At 37.8% G+C, this 15,808-nt stretch overlaps 1 protein-coding gene across 1 annotated transcript in view; it reads right to left on the reverse strand.

Moving 5' to 3' along the window:
• mcf2a (MCF.2 cell line derived transforming sequence a) overlaps positions 1 to 14,035 on the reverse strand; it is a 34,351-nt gene extending 20,316 nt beyond the window's left edge. The window contains exons 1-4 of the mRNA XM_060884976.1: positions 13,577 to 14,035; positions 5,665 to 5,733; positions 4,001 to 4,115; positions 2,829 to 2,919 (exon numbers count right to left, since the gene is read on the reverse strand). Coding sequence (XP_060740959.1) covers positions 2,829 to 2,919; positions 4,001 to 4,115; positions 5,665 to 5,733; positions 13,577 to 13,670 — 369 coding nt within the window. The 5' untranslated portion in view covers positions 13,671 to 14,035. The remainder of the gene's footprint in view (positions 1 to 2,828; positions 2,920 to 4,000; positions 4,116 to 5,664; positions 5,734 to 13,576) is intronic.
• Between the last annotated feature and the right edge of the window lie 1,773 nt (positions 14,036 to 15,808).

Consider the following 15,808-nt stretch of genomic DNA (forward strand, 5'->3'; position numbering starts at 1 on the left):
ACCTCTGTGCCAATCTTTTTGTGCCAGTGTCTTTGACTCTGTGCCAGTGTCTCTCTGTCAATCTCTCTGTTCCACTGTCTCAGTACCAATCCTTGTGTCAGTGTCTTTGTGCCACTGTCTCTGTGTCAGTCTCTCTATGCCAGTGTCTCTGTGCCAGTGTCTGTGTCAATCTTTCTGTGTCAGTGTCTGTTTCAGTGTCTTTGTGCCAGTGTATCTCTGTCAATCTCTTTGTGCCAGTGTATCTGTGTCAATCTTTCTGAGCCAGTGTTTGTGTCAGTGTCTCTGTACCAATGTCTCTGTGTCGGTCTCTTTATGCCAGTGGCTCTGTGTCAATCTCTCTGTGCCAGTTTCTGTTTCAGTTTATCTGTGTCAGTGTCTCTCTGCCAATTTATTTGTGCCACTGTCTCTATGTCAATCTTTCTGAGCCAGTGTCTATATGCCAGTGTATCTGTGTCAATCTCTCTGTGCCAGTGTATATGTCAATGTCTCTGTTTCAAACTCGTTGTTCCAGTGTCTGTTTCAGTGTCTCTGTGCCAGTGTTTCTCTGTCAATCTCTCTGTGCCACTGTCTCTATGTCAATCTCTTTGAGCCAGTGTCTCTATGCCAATGTCTCTGTGTCAGTCTCTCTACACCAGTGTATCTGTGTCAGTGTCATTCTCTCTGTGCCACCATCTGTCAATATCTCTGGGCCACTGTACCTGTGTCAAACTCTCTGTGCCAGTGTTTTTGTGTCAGTGTCTCTGTGCCAGTGTCTCTATGCCAGTGTATTTGTGTCAGTGTCTGTGTCAATTTCTCTGTGCCACTGTCTGTCAATCTCTCTGTGCAACTGTATCTGTGTCAATCTCTCTATGCCAGTGTCTCTGTGCCAGTGTCTCTATGCCAGTATATCTGTGTCAGTGTCAATCTCTCTGCCACTGTCTGTCAATCTCTCTGTGCCACTGTATCTGTCAAACTCTCTGTGCCAGTGTCTTTGTGTCAATCTCTCTATTCCAGTGTCTCTGTGCCAGTGTCTCTGTGTCAGTATCTCTGTTTCAATCTCTCTGTCCCAGTGTCTGTCAATCTATCATGTGTCAGTCTCTCTGTGACAGACTCCCATGTGTCACTGTCTCTATACCAGTCTCTGTCTTTCTGTCAGTTTATGTGTCAATCTCTGTCTCTCTGTCTTAGTCTCTTTGTATCAGACCCTCTGTCTAATTCAATTGTCAGTCTGTCTGCGTCAGCTTCAGTGTCAGTCTCTCTGTCACCCTCTGTTTCAATTTCTTTCCCAGTACAGTATGTCCATCAGAAACTCTATCAGTTTTCAAGTCAATATGCTCGTCAGTCCATTCTTTCCATCAGTCATTCTTTAAATCTCTGGAAGTTCTCTGTCAGTCTCATCATCATATTTTTTTATCTCTCTCTCTTTTGATCTCTCCATCACTATTTCTATTAGTGTCAGTTTGTCTGTAGATCTCTCCACCAGTCTCTCCATCAATCTCTGCCTCAGTTTTTCTTCCAGTCTCTCTATCAGCCTTCTACTCTTTCAGCCAGTCATTTAGCTTCTCCATCAGTCCCTCTGTCAGTCCCTCTGTCCTTCAGACAGTCTTCCTGCCATTTTCTTTTCCCCACCAGTCTCCCTATCAGTCTCCCTGTTATTCTCACCTTCTGACAGGCCAGTACCATGCAATAGGCCCAATAAATAAAATAACAAAAACAATAATGTATATTTTAAAAATTGCACACACATGTTTAACTGTGTATCAGTTATTCTCCCTGGCAGAAAATGATGCATGATGCAATCACCACACAGCTTTTTTACTCCGTAGCAAATAAACAAATCAGAGAAATGACAAAAACAAAAAACTATACTATAATATAAACTATATATATATATAACTATACCATACTATATGGTACTATTACTATAATTAATTACATATTTTTTCCAAATCAAGTAGAGGAAAAAATGATGGAATCACTCTAGGTTAAGGGAAAAAAAATACAAAATCATCACAAAAACTGTACTAATTGTAAAACAATATTTTCCATCAAGCTGGTTACAACTTTTTTGAATACCAATGGACAGATCAGCACCAGAAATTTTAAACCATAAGATTACACCATAAATTTTTAAACTGTTTGCTAGCCATGTCATAGCAAGATTACTATTTTTCTCAAAAATATGATGTGGTCATCACTAAATTTATTTTTTTGTTGATGGAATGACTGCCACACTGTGTTGGATTTCCATCTTTAAGGAATTTTATAATCTAATTCGTTCTCTTGTTGGGGCATGTTTTCCAGGCCCAAAACTCATTAAGGTAAGTGATCTCTTGTAACTAAAGGCTAATGTGCAGTCCTGTGTCACGGTTTGTTTTTGTTTTTTTTGTTTTTTTTTTTGTCATCTTGATCTAGAAAAAAAATGTGGCATTAATTTAAAAAATTCAACTGAATTTGTTTCAGGTAATAAATTGTTCATGTTGCTACAAGGTCAAAATCTGGGTGAACATCCTTTAAGTACTGTGAATCCATCATTTTTGCCAGGGATTCTAATCCACCAGCTTTCATATGATGACTATGATAAAACATGACAGTGACAAATTTACTGTATGTAATAATTATTTCTGTACTATGATAAAAAAAAATTTCCGTTTTTTTAATAAACATGCATCAAGTGACATTTAAAATCAATAGTCGAATGAAAATTCCAAGTGCAGTCCCAGTAATGATGACGTTGGAATGTATACATTGAAGTCCAAACATTTTACAACTAACATGCATGTGTATGTTGTAAACAGATGGAAGACAGGGATGGCTGTGATAATACAGTATATGTGATAATCTCTCACCGCTATCCTTGCAAGTGCTGTCTTGATGGAATTCCAGGTATCCAGTCTTCGGTCCAGAATGATGATAAATTTTACTCCAGGTTGACGTGCTCTGTAAACAATAGCAGTTGCAATGAAGTACTGTAGATGAGAGCATTAGAAACTAAAGAATAAATCCTTTTATGCTTACAAACTGGAAAATGCTTGTGAGGTGTACTGTATACCCGGGCTATTCAATTAGCAGCAAGGTAATTTGATCCGGCCCTAGTAGTGGGAAAAAGACATCTCTAGAATAAACTTTGTTCAGTCGGACAACGGAGCCTACAGTTATGAAGTGATGCGCTTCTATGGGGTGGTGTGAGCACCCTCTCCTGTGAGACGCAGTGACTGACAGATGAGAATATTTGTTATCATGCTCACACATAAATGTCATTAAAACGAGCCTCACAACATATATACCCGATTTCACTGCTCTTGTGAAATCTAAAAAATGTCATTTCTCTCATTAGAATGGAGACTTAATGTTTGCCAATTATTGAGATGGCTGTTGTAGTTTCAATAGGCATACTAAAGTAATTTATTTTGACATTAAATACCATGAAACAATGATTTTTCCATATTGTGAACTGTAATGTGCACATAGGTCTCAGTTAAATTAGTTAAATTCTAAATGAGTGTGAATATGCCTCTCTGATTTACCCATTTGAATGTAGAAAAAACATATTTGGGCATCTTACAATGCAATAATTTTGTTTCAAAATACAACATAAGTATGTTTAAATGTAGGGGAAAAGCTTATTTGTGTGTATGGTGCAAAAATACAACATATAGGCTCCTATATTGTTGCTGTGTCATCACTCCTATTGCAAGAGGTATCTCTCTGGCCCCTCATCTGGGATTTTTTTTTTCATAAAATGGACCCATGACACACTAACTGAATAGGCCTGCTGTATACAGTATGCTGCTAAATAAGATGCATGCTTAAATAAACAAAAAAAAGGAGAAAAAACTACATGGCAGAGAAATGACTAAATAGGTTTTAAGCATATGGTAAGATTGGTGAAATAGCTATAGAACTGAAGACAAGATTGTGTTGACTTTATGTGAACAGAATATATAAACTAGCATTGTTGTGCTGCATTGCAGTAACAGAGAAGGAAAGGGAGAGGAAAAGATAAATCAGTCTCACATACCGTGGAATCAATGTGAGATATGTGAGGACTTTAGCTAGAGCTTCCTCTGGGATATCACTGAAATCTGAGCATTCTGGGAGAGTAATGATGACACTAGAATCCTCGCCACGGCCCCCTGAAGAGATCAGATCACAGTGCTCGTATATCCTTGATCACGCATGTACAGTATGTTGTAAATGTGGATGGATGAAATAGGTGTAAATGGGTAAGCTTTTTTGCAATGAGAATTTACAACATTCTGCTTGGCTGACTTCCTAATCGAAAAAAAAAAAACAATGCTAGATATACACTCACTGTCACTTTAACAGGAACACAAATTATATGGCAGCACTACAATGCATAAAATCATGAAGATACAGGTTAAAAACTTCAGTTAATGTTTACATCAGAAACATCAAACATCCGAAAGAAGAAAAAGCATGATATCTGTTACTTTAACCATGTCATGGATATTGGTGCCAGATGGGTTGGTTTGAGTAGTTCAGAAACTACTGATCTGAGATTTCCACACACAACAGTCTAGATCAGCGGTCTCCAATCTTATCCACAAAGGGCCGGTGTGGGTGCAGGTTTTCATTCCAACCAAGCAGAAGCCACACCTGATTCCACCTGTTTAATCAGTTGTTCTTGGCTTTTTGTAGACTCTGGTGTGGCTTCTGCTTGTTTGGAATGAAAACCTGCACCCACACCGGCCCTTTGTGGATAAGATTGGAGACCGCTGGTCTAGATTATACCCAGAATAGTGTAGGAGAAAAAAAACACAGTTAGTGACAGTTCTGTGGGTGGGTGGATTTGTTAAGAGATCAGAGGAGAATTATCAGATTGCATATTAACTCATATAATCATGCTTCATAACTGTGGTGAGCTGAAAAGCATCTCAGAAAAAACAACACATCAAACATTAAGGTGGCTGGGACACAGTACAACAGAAGACGACCACACTGGGTTCCACTCCTGTCAGCCAAGAACCAGAGGCTCTGATGGACACCCAAACTAGACAGTGAAAAATTAGCGGAAAAAGAAAATTCACATGGCCTTTTTCCAACCTTCAAGTTTGGATGGGTCCGTGCCCATGATAGCCTCAGATTCATAGCTATCAGAAATGTAACCTAATTTAATCTTCTATTGTTGTTGGCCATCTGCCTCAAGGTTTGATGTGTGGTGTATTCTGAGGCTTTTCTGCTCACCACAGATGTAAATTGTGATCATTTTAATTAACAAACTTCCTGTCAGCTCAAATCAGTCATCCTTCTCCTCTATCATCTACAGGGTGTTTCAGCCTGCAGACTCTCACAAGCTTTTTTTTGCACCATTCTGTGTAAACTCTGTAGACTCTTCTATTTAAAAGTGTGTGAAAATCCAAGAGGATCAGTCGTTCCTGAAATATTCAAACCAGGTTAAAGTCACAGAGATCACAATTTTTCCCCATTCTCATTCAGTATGATATAAACATTAACTGAAGCTCTTAATCTGCATCTGCAGGATTGTAAGAATTGTGCAGCTGCCATATGACTGAATCATTGAATAACTGTAAATGAGCAGGTGTACCTAATAAAGTGTGAGTGTATACATAGGGCAATAATATCAGCATGCTATGAGAAATCATCTGAGTAATGCACATCATTACAGCAAAGATTAATGGGACACCATTAAGTCAAACTCACCTGATAAAAAAGCCACTTGCTTCTCGATAAAGCCAGCCACTTCTTTCATACTCACAGGAATTGACACCTCTATGTAGAAAATAGAAAGAATTCAACATTTTTATCTCACTGAGCACTGAGAACTGAGCACTAAATGGGTTTAGTGTTGATGATAGCTACAACAATCCAACCCTGACATAACAAAAATATTTACAAGATTGATTTTAGTTACAATGCAATGTGTTCACATGGCAAAGTTAAGCAGGAATAATCAGTATAATCACATTAATATTTGTATACATCATCTTACCTATCGTATGTTATAATGTAAATCACATGCATTCTATCTGTCTTTTGTCCCTGGGATGTATTTTTATTAAGACAAAGCATGATTACACCAAAACTGTAAAAAGTCACATATAAAACAGTATGTATATTATTTAGTAGCTACTATAAATTATTTGACATAGAGTAAATATAGAGAAATTAGTAGTAAAACATACACAGACACTTAGGAGCCAGTTAATTACTGCTTATTTTATCTGTCCTGTAAACAACTGGGAGAGTGTTAGAACAAATCTGGAATGATCCTCTCAGTCCAGTAAAATTTTTAACAACCACCCAGATTTATGCCACTGGCCAAGGACAGATAACAGGCTCCAAAAAGAAGTCTCTTCACCCGAAAATCTGATAATCTAGGACCAAGAGGTGGATGTGACAACGCCGGGGGACGTAACCCAATTTTTAATAAATACATCAGGTTACCTTGAAACTCTTAAAGGATAATGAAATTATCATTTAGAAAAATTACAACTGTCCTGTCTTATCATGCCTGTAACCTCCAGTTCATTATTATGCTTAATTTAACATGTAAGCTAAAGCTTCTGATTATAACATTAAGTACGTGGAGGTTGGGGTCAGAGCACAGGGTCAGTAATGATAAAGTACCCCTGGAGCAGAGAGGGTTAAGGGCCTTGCTCAAGGACCCAACAGTGGCAGCTTGCTGGTGCTGGGGCTTGAACCCTGACCTTGTGATCAACAACCCAGAGCCTTAACCACTGTCCACAAAACTTTAATGCATATTAAGGTTTTCCCTACATATTTTAGTGGCAATTTCACTACATACATATTGCTAAATTCCTTTACAACAGCCACAATGTCATGACCTGAATGACTCAATATAGATATTATAATAATAAAAATACTAATACACCTGACTGTGAAATACCATTCCAATCCATCTATCTGAAAATACTGTGTATTATACCACTCGGAGCTACAAGCCACTGATACAAGTTAAAATAATTTTTTAGCAATTGTTTTCTTGTAAAGACTTCATCAGCGACACTCAACTGTTGCTAGGAAACCGTCAGCTAAACTGTATATCATAGTACATTCATGGTGCATGTACAATCTATTGTTAAAATGTATTAATGTATTGTAATATTTAGCCTTTACAAGCAGCTTTATTTTATTCTCTGATTGGTCAGAAGGTCTTCTCTATAGTTCTAGCTATTACATATACCACAGGATTAAAATACTGCGCTGTTTTCATATACATTACTCTCATATGTTACTGTTTCTGTAGTGTTTCACATAAGGACTTTTATATGGATGTATCATAGAAATAAATTTTAAAAAGTGGATTAAAGTTAGGGTCTCCGTTGTTTGAGAAATGCTTCAGAAAACTGAGTCGGGAGGACAAACAAAACAAAAAACAAAACAAACATGTAGCCAATGAGCAGAAAGGGGCGGGTCTTGTCAATATGGGCAGAGAGAGTGTGATCAGTGCGCATGTGTGACATTAGCGGAAAGCGGTTTTAACATTGACATGGAGGATGAAAACAAAGAAAGAAAGCGAAGACACCTGTGTTAATATAGGATCAGCTTTCCAGCGCTGGAGAGAACTGAAGGAGCAGGAAGTTGGCACATATTCACAGATTGGAGTTTCCCGAGTCAATAACTCCGAGCTAAATGCTGTTACTACACAAATAACACCTGTTTTTTTTATCGTAGTGATGTAGAGAGGCAGCTACAACTGCGTTTAGCTCAGGAGTTATTGACTCAGAAAACTCGAGTCTGTGAATATGCAGTCAACTTTACTTAGGACACCGAGGTCACTTTTTTCCTTCTCGATAGGTGAGTAACGTTGGTTTTTCTTTGTTTCACAGAAGTAATATATGCCGCCCTTTGCATGATTGCTTGTTTGTTTATCTGCAATCGTATTGTTCTTCCCTTCAGCTATGATAAAGACACATTTCTTTCCATTGGTTGCCTGGGTTACGTATGTATGTGTGGGCGGAGCTATCAATACAGTGGTGGGACCCATTTGGGTTAGGGGCGTGTTTGTTTTGGTGATTTCAAATGTAAACACTGGCTTTCAAACAACAGAGACCCCACCTTTAATGTTGATATGGTGATATTTTAGATTAGATTAGAAGGATTCGGCCATTTCTGTCCACACAGGCTGCTCAGGTACTTGTTCAGTCTCTTGTCATTTCTAGACTGGATTACTGCAATGCACTGCTGGCAGGACTACCTATGAACGCAATCTGTCCTCTGCAAATGATCCAAAATGCAGCTGCACTGTTTTCACAAAGTTCTCGCATACCACCCCATTGCTGAGATCCCTGCACTGGCTTCCGGTAGCTGCACGCATCAGATTCAAAACACTGATGCTGGCCTACAAAGCCAAAAATGGACCAGCTCCCTCTTACCTCAAAGCCCTCATCACTCCGCGCACTGCACCCCGCACCCTCCGATCTACCAGCACTGCTCGACTGGTTCCACCATCTCTCAGGGTAAGAGGCAAGTATACTACAAGACTCTTCTCTGTACTGGCACCAAGGTGGTGGAATGAACTTCCCCTAGAGGTCTGGACAGCTGAGTCACTGGCTATTTTCAAGCGGCGGTTGAAGACCTACTTATTCAGGAAACACTTCAACTAGCACTTCTTTCCTTATCTTTTGCATTTATAAAAAAAAAAACAAAAAAAAAAAACACCTTTGTCAATTTTCATTGTAACTCTGAACAAATGTTTTAAACTCATGGTATCTTAAGTATGTAACTTAGTGATCCAGCATTAATGTATTCAATGTTAGAGATTTAAGCACTTATGTACATCGCTCTGGATAAGGGCGTCTGCTAAATACTGTAAATGTAAATGTAAATATTTTCTGTAAGGAGACATTTAATTAACATTTATGCATTTTGTAATAGATGTAAATATGTTGTTTAAGTTTCTAATATATGACATTTAATTAACATTTATGCATTTTGTAATAGATGTAAATATGTTGTTTACGTTTCTAATATAGAAGAAGATTGAAGGCATTCAGTTTCTTGGTAACATGTCTTCTTAAATAAAATAAAAAAATTAAGAAACCCCCAAACATACAAAATTTGCACAGACATGCAAAATTCATAATCAGATTATTATTGATTGATATACCTGCTCAATTTGGTTCTTGGCTAGAAAACACTCCATTATGAAAGTTAACATCCTGTTGTTCCAATATTTCTGGTAGTATGTACATAAATCTTGATAATTATGTTCATATCAGCAAAGCATTTGTAACACAGGATTAATCCAGTATATTACTGGATTACTTATTTACTTTTTCAGATGACAAAAACAGGTACCACTCATTAAAATATAGCTGATGCTGCTAAATAATAAATTAGGACATTAAAACTGTATAAGGGTCTAAGAGATAATGTAATTATCTGTGCGGAGCAGGCTGCTGGGGCCAATGGAAAGGTTTGGCAGCCGGAGAGGGACGTGATGAATGAAGTCACTCAATCACAGATAAATTTTTAATGGCTGACCAAACAAGACTTTGTGAGCATTAATGCACCATGACTTGGATTTACTGGTCATTAGTTTTACGTGGATATAACAATTTTTTCACAAACTAGTTTTTTTTATGTGATTTTTCAGCTTTTCCCACTTACAAGAATGGATAAATCTGCAGTTTTCATCGTAGGTACACCTCAACTGTGAGAGACAAGTGAGAGCCAGAATTCTTGCTGGTTGGTATGTGATCAAATACTTATTTTATGCAATAAAATGAAAATGTATTTTTAAAAATCATACAATGTGATTTTCTGGATTTTTTTAGTCTCCCACAGTTGAGGTGTGGGATGAAAATTACAGATCTCTCCATTCTTTGTAAGTGAGAAAACTTGAAAAATCGGCAGTGTACCAAATACTTATTTGCCCCACTGTATGTCCGATCTTTTTTAGCTTTTAATGTGAGTTAGCAACCAACAAATGGTTGCATAAGTGTACACACCCCTGAAATCACAACACTTGTTTAAAGCAACAATTGCTTGACAAGTCTCAGTATTTTTAGGCAAGAGTCTACCAACTTGTTTTTTCCCCCATTCTTAATTGGAAAAATAGCTGTCTAACAGAGGCCTGCAGTTTTGTAGCAAATAGATATTTGGTGATATCCGTGATTCTCTCTTATCTTGACTAGAATAACAATCACAGAAGAAAAGAAGTGTCATAGCATGATGCTGCCACCATCATGCTTCAACATTGGAAGCAGGATTCAACATTGTCTGAGTGATAAGCCTGTGTTGTTTTGTGCCAAACATATCTTTAGATATTATGGCAATAAAAAAGTTGTCACATAAGACACATTTTGCCATTTTTTAATGGGGGTGTTATGTATGTTGTGATATAATTTAGGCAGAATTGGATTTTTTTCCCCCTTAATTTAGCTACATTTACCCTACAGTCTAGACAACTGAAAAATGTTGTAGCATGAGAGAAGTGCAAAAATGATATCTTAAAAATATCTTAGATACCTTAAATATATAATAAAAATAATAAAAAATGAAATGTTTTAAAGCATATTTCTAAATATGTCCTATTCCGTACTTGATTTTTTTCCAGATAAGTCTGTATATCAATTACGTAAAATGATTTCCCTACAGAATAAGACAATAAAGAATGAAATGTATAAATGTCTAGAAATATGTTTAATGGTCAATAATTTCATAATAGAAATATTAAAGAATAGGATGTCTATATGTCAAGCCTAGTGGTTAAGGTGTTGGACTACTGATCGTAAGGTTACAAGTTTGAATCCCAAATATTAGATAATGTCTAATAATCCTTTATTCAAGATATTTTTAGTTAGGATATTTGCTGCACTGTTTTTTTAATAAAATTGAAATGTATTCATTCATCTTCCACAAAAGCATCTGTCATGTTAGCATAATTTGAAATACCATTATAAGTAAATAAATAAATTTCTTTAATAATTTAAACAGTCAAATATGTCATTTTAAAAGCAGTTATTGTACAGTAGATAAGAGATAAGAGTGTAAATGCATGTTAAAATGGATGGAAAAAATACTCCAACAAATATGTTGCGTTGCTCATTTAATGCTTGAATGTTATTCCATGTTTGTTCTTCCATGCCAATAAAATGCCTTTTATCCGAGGATCCAGTCATGTCCTGACATTATGTTGTCTTTACACACACAGCCCATGGCAAAGCACATAGACCTAGAGCCAGTCTTCTCCTTTATTACCAACTCTGGGCGCTCAAATGATGTTTGTAGAACCGTCTATTTGCTCAGTATGCGTACATGCACAGCTCAGCTGAGTGCTAACTAGATTGTGTGGATACAAACTCATAACATTTTACAACTTATCTGATCCTGATACAGTTATTACTGTTAAGAACATTAGACTTCATACAGGAAGATATGAGAGATTCCTTCTAGGTGATCAGCCAAAATGGGTTTTTCTGAATGAATTCACCATATCATTATTTTAATAATACCCTTTGTAATCACACACACACACACACCTTACATTCACTGCAGTGTATAAACTGGTAGACAACGTCACCTTGATTGATACTTGGTGTTATTACTGAGAGTGAGTTTATTTTTGGCAAGACTAACTTATTACCATAGTACACAGATGAGGAATGGCAAGATCTATTCATGCTGCACAATGGGGACAACAGTCACACCTACTTTGGGCTTTGTGCAAATCTTTTACATTTTGCTGCTTTAATTAAAGTTTACTTTACTTTTCTTAACAAGCAATTTAAACTGGCAATGTCTAGACATATAACTATAGATTTCCCCCCACATTTCAAATACTGAACTGCAATATATACAAGTACTTGGAGGTGCAACACCACATTATTACAAATAATCTTTTTATTTATAAATTCATACCTCATCAATTCTCTCAATACCCCTTATTTACACTCCCGTTTTGACCTAATATGCCAATGCAATCGAAGCTAAAGTTAAATTTCTCACTAACCCTGTGTTTGTGCGACTGTCCTTGTGTGTGTCCTTCCTTCTTGCAGAAAAGCAGAGACTCACATCAATCCACACACACTAGACAAACATACTGTACACACACATATTGACTGCTGATCATATTTTCTTACCCTAAAAGGAGACTTTGTTGTGAGGGCATTTAGTGTAAAAGGGGATTAATAGCTGACTGAGTGATTGTTGGGAAGAATGTGACAGAAACAGAGTCTGCTAGATAGATTTGTAATCATTATCATGTTTTAGTATTTCTATTATGTAATTTTAGTCCAAAGTAAACAATCAGCTATACATTGTTAGGCTTGACAGCGCATTGTTCTTAGCCTGCTTAAAATACAACCACTTTAGAAATGAGGACTTGGACAACTGGAATATGGATTCTAATTGTGGTCTTTACTCTAGTGTACAGAGATATATAGGACAGTGGAGATTTAAACTGACTTTACACCAGTACATCAGTTTCTATGTACACTGAACTAATCCAAGTCTGAGAAGAACTGGATCATGTTACCCTGGTCATTACAGCGTACAGTACTAATCATAACATCAGGTAAAAATAGACCTGCGATGCTGCAGAATTACCTCCAAATGGAGCAGAGGCCAATAAAGTGGCACCACAAACAGAATCTGTGTCCTAATCAGCATATAATACACAATAAACAAGGTCGAAGCTTGTAGACTATTGTGGAATCAAGAGCACATCCTTCAGGTCACTGATAACTTTTTATCAGTGTGTGCTTGTGGAGGAGAGATGAGATCACAAACTGGACAGTGAAGCTAAGCATTACTGCACTTACATGCTGAGTCACTGTTTCAGGCAGGAGCCATGTTCTGGGGCTGCAGAGGGAAATGAAGAGAAGGAGACTCGGGGCAAGGGGGGTAACTACTGTGTTGGTGGCTGCTCTGCCATCTGGTGCAGTGCAACGTGAATGTCATTCTCAGCATCCCATCCCACCTTAGTGAAACTGCTCTTGTGTGTGATGAGAAGGAGATTACATACACATCTGCCAGCCAGGATGGGCAGCATTTCATTCTCATTATGAAATAAATATATTAACAAATAGTTACTGTGAACATAAAATTGGGGCAAGGGGAAATTTTCACAACATTAACATTTTCACAATACATAATCATGGTATTTTGGTTTTATACTGAAAGCATATAAAAAAGCAGCAGTTGTAATTAAAAATATTATGAAAAGCTATAACTTCATGATATTAATAGCAAGTAAAGTAAAAGCATAGAAAATAAAATAGTAGTTGTTTAGTGTTGTAGAGGTAACAATCCTAGCCAGCATAATCTTAGTGTATTGTGATGTCCACAGACATTGTCCAGACATTGATATCATACCGTATGGAAATATGATCACTGAGTCTTCCCAAGTCTTATCGACACTGCAAAGCCAATGAATTCTATGTGTGCATTATAAACAACAAATTCAGAATCTGGGTCAAATTTGTTTCAGGGTTTATAATAATCCATGCTGCACCACTATTATGTTGCCTAGAGATGAACAATAAGCGCAAACAAGCAGACGCAGAAGTTAAAACCATGGCTGTGTGATGTTTCCTAATCTATACACCCAGGTCCCAGGAGGAGTTTGTGTGTGATGAGTACTCACGCTGCAGTGTGTTCTCCAGCTCAGTGCCAGCCTGCAGAAGACTGTAATAGTCCTCCATGTCTCTCTGAGGCTGGAGCAGAGATCCTGGGCCCATTCCCTAGCTGTGCTTCAGGGGAGAACACCACGCTATCGGGCCTTCCAGGCCCTCACATCCTCCCCTTCCACTGGTTCCTAAAAGTAGTGAAAAGTCCCGAGCCCACAGCTGGATAAGGGCTCCTCTCCTGATAATTACTTGAAGCAAAGTATGTATTCCGACTCAGGATGTCATCTAGGAAAATGAACCAAGAACACACACTGCTGACACCAGGAGAGGTGTCAGACTATATACAGTTCACCCTATGCTAAAAAACAGCACACAGTGCATATGGTAGAGAAATGTTGCATGTAAAGACATCATCCTGTCTCAAAGAGTAAAACCTCATCTGCAAATTGGCAATCCATAACAGCCCTCTGTCTACACACCACTGTGGATGAGAGTGCGTCAGTGCTGCAGCTCTGTGTGAAGCTGCTGACACTCCAGCTCCAGGCTCCTCCCTCTATTGCTCTCTCCAATCCCCTGATTGGTCAGTCTGACATAAAGGGAGGGGCAAATATGCTCCACTGCTGCTGTGTATTCTAGGTGGAGGTTCATGCATAAGGCAACAATAAATGTTGGTACTCTCTCTCACACACAGACACACACACAGTGAATGAAAATGTGGGGGAAAACGTTTCCACTGCTTTGCACTCATTATCCGTATCAGAAAACAACAGAGCAATGCAGTACACTGGAAACATAAACAAACATGGATAGAGAACTTATTGTCAGATAAGAACAATTGCAGGTAAGTGTTTATTTCCAGTATTATCTGATATTTCCACTCTTTTAGGGAAATAATTTTTCCATAACCTATATTTACAACAGCAGCTCACTGAGGGTCACTGGAATATATCTGTATATAAAAATGATAAATTATAAAAGATCTGCTCATCCCTGTTAAAACTGCTGCCGTTTAGTTTGTAAAAAATGAAACCAAGTCATGTCAGATAATTTTGTCTTTCTTCTTTCTAGTCAGTCTTTCCTTTTTTGGGGGATATGAAATATTAGGAATAAAGATCACAGGCTTGTTCTATAATAGAGACCAGCTGCTACAGAGGTGATAGCAAAAAGAGGGGAAAAATAAGCATACAGACCTTCTCACCATTAATATTTTAGTTTTAGAATATGAACTGAAATGTACAATTCAAAATATTTGGCACTCGGCTGTCTCTCCCTTTTAGTTAAACTGTCATACTGTAGCTAAACATGCCAGAATTTTTACTTGTACTCTGTTTGTTCTTTTCAGTTCAATTCAATTTATTTGTATAGCACTTTTAACAATTCACATTGTATCAAAGCAGCTTTACAGATGTATAGAAACAGAATAAAATTGATTCACCCTAGCTGGGGGTGAGCCAGGACAGAAATAATAAATAATTTCTTAAGCATACTGTATATACCCTGAATGTATCTACACAAACAAACAAATGAACAAAACACAATTCCAACACCAAGCGGCTAAATGAACAGGCGGAAAAAATGCGTAATCATTGTGCACACAACAAAACTGACACAAGCAATCGAACATTACACGATACAAACACACAAGCAGATTCCAGTGGTATAAGGAAGAGCACTCTGTGACAAAAAAAATTGACTCGTTAGTGTTAAAAGGTCTCAGGTGTGAATGGGGAGCAGGTGTGTTAAATTTGGTGTTATCGCTCTCACACTCTCATACTCTCATACTGGTCACTGGAAGTTCAACATGGTACCTCATTGCAAAGAACTCTGTGAGGATCTGAAAAAAGAATTGGTGATCTACATAAAGATGGCGTAGGCTATAAGAAGACTGCCAAGACCCTGAAACTGAGTTGCAGCACGGTGGCCAAGACGATACAGCGGTTTAATAAGGCAGGTTCCACTCAGAACAGGCCTCGTCATGGTCAACCAGAGAAGTTGAGTGCACGTGGTCAGCATCATTTCCAGAGGTTGTGTTTGGGAAATAGATGTATGATTGCTGCCAGCATTGCTGCAGAGCCTGAAGGGGTGGGGGTCAGTCTGTCAGTGCACAGACCAAACGTCGTACACTGCATCAAATTGGTCTGTCATCCAAGAAGGAAGCCTCTTGTAAAGATGATGCACAAGAAATCCTGTTTCAGTTTCTGAAAACAGTTTGCTAAAGACAAGCAGACTAAGGACATGGATTAATGGAA

Source organism: Tachysurus vachellii, chromosome 13 (assembly GCF_030014155.1).
Source record: "Tachysurus vachellii isolate PV-2020 chromosome 13, HZAU_Pvac_v1, whole genome shotgun sequence".
NCBI lineage: Eukaryota > Metazoa > Chordata > Actinopteri > Siluriformes > Bagridae > Tachysurus > Tachysurus vachellii.